Source organism: Hipposideros armiger, unplaced genomic scaffold, assembly GCF_001890085.2.
Source record: "Hipposideros armiger isolate ML-2016 unplaced genomic scaffold, ASM189008v1 scaffold_226, whole genome shotgun sequence".
NCBI lineage: Eukaryota > Metazoa > Chordata > Mammalia > Chiroptera > Hipposideridae > Hipposideros > Hipposideros armiger.
In genome coordinates, this window is record NW_017731576.1 from 11,448 (window position 1) to 16,967 (window position 5,520).

General features: G+C 46.9%; 1 protein-coding gene across 1 annotated transcript in view; it reads left to right on the top strand.

The window, feature by feature from the left end:
• Nucleotides 1–1,217: 1,217 nt before the first annotated feature.
• The window catches only part of TF (transferrin), a 26,943-nt gene continuing 22,640 nt past the window's right edge, over nt 1,218–5,520 (top strand). Inside the window, exons 1-2 of the mRNA XM_019654577.1 lie at nt 1,218–1,341; nt 3,140–3,418. Of these exons, the coding sequence (XP_019510122.1) occupies nt 1,299–1,341; nt 3,140–3,418 (322 nt within the window). The 5' untranslated portion in view covers nt 1,218–1,298. The remainder of the gene's footprint in view (nt 1,342–3,139; nt 3,419–5,520) is intronic.

The following is a 5,520-nucleotide window of genomic DNA, read 5'->3' on the forward strand; positions in this document are numbered from 1 at the left end:
CAACATTTGGCAACTCTTCTTCCTACTTCTGGACAGACCCTGCAAGCTCACTGTAGGGCCTAGGGAAGGCATCAGCTGAATGTGGGCATGCCTGCTGTGCAGCGTCCTCCCAGCCAGCCCCGCTCCTCACTTTGCCTCTCCATCTTCATCTCTGTACCTGAAGGTCCCCACATGAAGCCAGACCCCCTCTCCTCAATGCCTTTCAATCATGAGAGGAATAGAAATTTATAATATGTTAGTTTATATTCGTTTAAAAAGTTTATATTACAGTTTATTATAACTAATAATATATATATTATTATATATAATATATATTATATATAATAATATATATATATATATAATAAATATATTAGTTTTAAAAAGTACATATACAGAATGTACAATACAACCTCATAAGGTTATACTGGTAAGGATATGCAATCAAAATGGTGTGGAGCCCCCTTAGCTGAAGGGAGGCAGGGATGACCCGGGGCGTTGGGATCGGGTCACATCCTCCCCTGGGCCCCTTTCTTTGTGATCATGTGTCACTTTGTTCTGAGTCTCACAGAGTCGTGACCACATTCCTGGGCAGCTTCCTGTGGGAGAGAATTTGTCTCCCCTGTAACTGTCCCTAGGCCAAGGCACTCAGCGAGCTCTGTGAAGGGAAGGAAGGAAGGTCTCCTTAGCAGGGCACGTGGGGTGCGAGCAGCGCCTCAGTGGGGTGGGCCCTTCAGAGCCCAGAGCGGGGTCTCTGGGGACGGCTGAGAACAAGCGAAGGGTGTTGAGCCTGTTGTCTTTGACTTCAGGCCAGCTTTCTCCTTCTTTGATGCCCTCTCCCAGGAAGGTCTCTGCCTGTCTTTCTCCAGTTCCAGTCTGGATTGGGGTGGGGGTGGGGGTTCTCCTCCCTCTTCCATCTGTGGAATGAGCACATAGGACTTGTGTAGGACCAGCTGGGCCGGTTAGGGTTTCGGGACCACAGCCATCCCCACCCCGACCCGCTGCAGTTCCGCTCCTGGCACAGAGGGAGTGCACATTAACAAGGGATTGCTTTTTCTCTAATTTCCTTCCAATCAGCATTTTTGCGCTGGATTCCATCCAGGGTCCGTCCCAGAGCTCAGGAAATGAGGTGATCGGCGGGGGGCGAGGAATGAAAGGGGCGGGGCGAGGGGGGATTGGGCAAGCGGGCTGCGCAAACACAGCGGGTCAAAGATTGTGCTTGGTCCATTCCGCGGGAGATAAAGGGGCGCGGGGCGCAGAGAGGCGGCGCAGAAGCCGGTGGGTCTGTACTCGCTGCTCCACGCCACAGACCCGGGAGGATGAGGCTCGCCGTCCGCGCCCTGCTGGCCTGCGCGGTCCTGGGTAAGTGCGGCGAGCGGAAGCCCGCAGAGTCGGGCGTCTCTTGCCCCCCGGACCCCGCATACCTCCCCCTGGGCTCCGCCCTTGGGCTGGAAGCAGGGGAGCCATGGTACCCCTGCACCGGCTTAGCACTGTCTCAGCGCCAGCTCTGCGCCAGCGTGAATCTGCTGGCCCTGCCCGTGCCTCTGCCGCTTTCTCATGCACTTCTTGCTTCCGCCTCCTCATTGTCCAGTAAATCTTGCAATGCAATATAATGAATTAGAGCACCTCCATCACGGTGTACCCAATCCCTCTGCGGGGACCTCCTCAGTCAAGTCCAAACTGTTTAGCATGGCATTGAAGGCCTCCGCGGACCTGACCTCCTCCCCTTGGCCGCCTGATGTCAAGTGCGAAGGGTAGTACAGCCCTGCCTGAGGGTCAGGTGAGGCTAACCGACGCCGTGGATCCAGGCACCCGTGGAGTTTGCTGCACGCATCCCTGCCGGGGGCCTGTCACTGGCTGGCCTCTCCCACTCTCATCACTTCGTGAGATTGTTAGGGCTCCTTTGTCCTCTAACTTTTGACCGCCACTTAGGGTGCACATGTCACACCGTTCAAGACATCTATGTTTAGTCATTTGTCTCTCTTGAAAAAGTTTACCCTTAAGAGATGGTCCCACATTGTTTGCCTTTTCCTCACCCCCACCTTTCACCCCCCCCCAGCACCCCATAAGACTGTGTAAGGTAAATGCAGGACTGAAGACAAAATTCCTACTCTTGGGGCCCCAGGAGGGGCTGTTTGGGGAAGGTCTGAAGGTGTGGTTTGGGAGGGTCCGCCATTGACTCCTGATGCCTCCTGTGATTTCCCGGGCAGAGGTGGGACAAAGGGTGGTTGGGGCTGTAAGTTCCTTAAGGCGCCTCTTTATGCATCCTGGGGCACTGGTGTCCTCCCCTCCTCTCCTTTGTGATTTGTGGATATGCATCGTATTACCTGAGTCAGCCCTCTGCTATTGATCCACAGAGAGTGGCGATAAGAGGGCTTTGCAGACAGTGCCAAAGCTCACATGATGGGGACAACACATCTGCAACCACATGGATTTTAGTAGCTACAGACGGGGCTTGAGCTTCTCTTAACGGCAGCCAAGAAGACTGGCGAGAATTGAGGGTCATTGGAAACTGAGCAAGTTTCTAGTTATTCCTGGAACAGAGAATGACAGATGAGTGTCACAGGCAAATTCATTATCTCTTCACTCATTTACCCTCAGCTACTGGCCAAGCAGTTGTAAATACTCAGAATGGTATCTTCTTTTGTTCCCCGGGCACAGACCAAAGTCTGGAGACCTGGGTTCTAGACCAGTCTTGGCCACTAATAGGCTGGGTGACACTGGGGAAAGTGTAGTTCCCTCTTAAAAATGGTAATTCCTACTTTGCTGGCTTCCCTGAGTGGTGGTATTGAGCCAATGCCCTGAAGTGGCTGAAAATGCCCTGTCACCTTGATGAGGCTTATGTTCCATTGCAACCCCATGACGGGGAGGGAAGGAGGCACAGAGAACACAGAGGAGCAGATTGTGGCCTCCAGCTGAGAGCTGAAGATCAAGCTGGCATCCCTCTGGCCAGCAAAGAGTGGCAAATGGGAAACTGGGAGGTCATCAGGGTTCCCTTCTTTTGTTCCCAGCCTCAGAATGCAGTGGAACCTGTACCCTTCGTTGTGCACGGACAGGAGTGGGAGGAGGACAGGACAGAGGGGCTGTAGCCTTCAAGTCCCTTCAAAGGGTGCTGCTGCCATTCCCACTGGCACAGGGACCTCCGGCCTTTCTCCCCTAGGGCTGTGTCTGGCTGTCCCCGAGAAAACAGTGAGATGGTGCACCGTCTCAAATCAGGAGGCCAGCAAGTGCGCCAGTTTCCGAGACAGTATGAAAAAAGTCCTTCCTGAGACTGGCCCTCTTGTCGCCTGTGTGAAGAGAACCTCCCACCTTGAGTGCATCAAGGCCATCGCGGTAAGTCACTGCTCCCTAAAGGAGAGTGGAAGACGGTCCAAACTTTGTCATGCTCTTGTTGTTCTGGAGCAATCCTGTGCTCATGTACAGGAGGCTGGTCAGTCACGTTAACAAATTCACTTTAGAAATGGAACTAGGAGCGGTCACCTTTAATGAGTCTTAAAGCAAAAAAGGGGAGAGTTTTGAGGCATTAAATTCTCTGAATGCAAGAAACAAACATGAATATTTGCATCAACATGTCCTTACACCATTGCTTTGCAAATTCTTCATACACCATGGGAAGTAGATGAGGGATGCTCATTGGGAAGAGAACTAACAGGTCATGATTGCAGATGATGGCTGATCCTTTGTTCTCTAGACTTTCCCAAATCCTCTTCTCTCCACCATTGTTCCCGCTCATTTGAATGTGTGTCAGACCCTGTGCTGGGCAGTGGGACTACAGTGGTGAATCTGAACACACATGGTCCTTACTCTTGAGGAGCTTACAGTCTAGTCAGGAGAGGAGAAAACCATGCAAACAAGTAGACATGTAATTCCACATTGGGTGAAGTACAATGAAGGGGAAAAGTAGACTTTCCGAGGAAAGTAGCATTGGCCTGTGTGTCAGGGACAATCTCCCTGAGAGGGAACAATGACGCTGAGACCTCAGGGATGAACATGGGTAAGGCTGCCAAGAGCCTTGGGTAGAATACTCCAGAAGAACACAACAGCGTGTGCAAAGGGCCTGAGACAGAGGACAGCAAGCAGGAGACTGGAAGGAGTGATGAAGTGGGAGAGAGACTCAACCAGATGGAGCCTGATTAACTCAAGGAATCGGCGATTTGGTACAAACAACTCGCCTGTTTTGTTTCTTTCTTTTTTTTTAAATTGGACCTCAATTACTATTGTGACTTAATTACAACCCTTCAATTATGACATATGTTCATCTTTGATCTATGCGTGCCCCTATATTTTTAAATATGTTAAAATACAAAATAATACTATCCATGAACCCACCACAGGTTCTCTAAGCTTCATTATTGCCAATAGCTTACTTCTAGGACTACTGTGTTGCAGCATTGGATTCTATGGAAATGGCACCACTTGGTGTGTGTGTAACCCACTGGCCATACTCACAACAACCAATGTTTCCCCAAACTGAGCAAAGAGAATCCTAAGAATTTTTGCCATTTATTTCTATTTTAAGACTTATATAGGTATATGTGAATGATTGCATAGTTTTGCTCCTTAAAAAATTTATAAAGATAACATTATTCTGTGTTGTCTTCTCATTTTTGCTTTTTCCTCCTCAATATTATGCTAAGATTTGCCCATGTTGTTGAATGTAGCTATTGTTCATTCATTTTCAGAGCTCTACAATGGCCCATTATGTTAGAATACCACAATTTATTTGTTCTTTTCCGGTCATTAGGCATTTTTGGGCTGTTTTCAGTTTTTGTTATTGTAATCAGGGCTTGAGGAATATTTTTATACAAATCTCCAAGGACTCAAGTATTAAAAGTTTCTCTTGAATTTATATGTAGGGGCAGGCTTGCTGAGCCATGGGATGTGTCAGTATTTGACTTTTAAGACAATGCCAAGTGTATTTGATTTGTAAGCAAACTCAATGTGGTTATTTCAATTTTCACTTCCAATAGCTGTATATGAGAGAATAATCCATATCATTCTTGGTGAATGTAATATTTTATCATTATGAAATAATCTCTCTCTCTCATAGTGCTTTTTGATTAAACTCTGTTTTTCTGATATTAGCATACAACACCAATTATTTCTTTTGGTTCGTAATTTCCTCCTATATCTTTTCCACTCTTTTATTTTCAACTTTCTATATGCTTATGTTCCAGGTGTGACTTTTGAAAACTGCATGTTCCTGGATTTTGTTTATTGATGCAATTTGACAGTCTCATTTGTTTTATATGGTATTGTATATTAGACCATTAATAATTATTGTTGATATGGATAAGTTTAACTTATTTCTGCCACATTACTTATTGATATCTCTTAGTTCTGCTTTCCCCCGATTTCTGAATTTTTAAAAATTGAGTTTGTATATATGTTTTAATTTGCATTGCTTCCATTTATTCCACTGTCTCCCATTGGTAGTGAATTTAAACACTTTATTTATATTCTGTAATGATTTACTATATACTTTTTATTTTTACTACATACTTTTAGCTTACCAAAGTGTTATAGTAAAATAATCCTGAC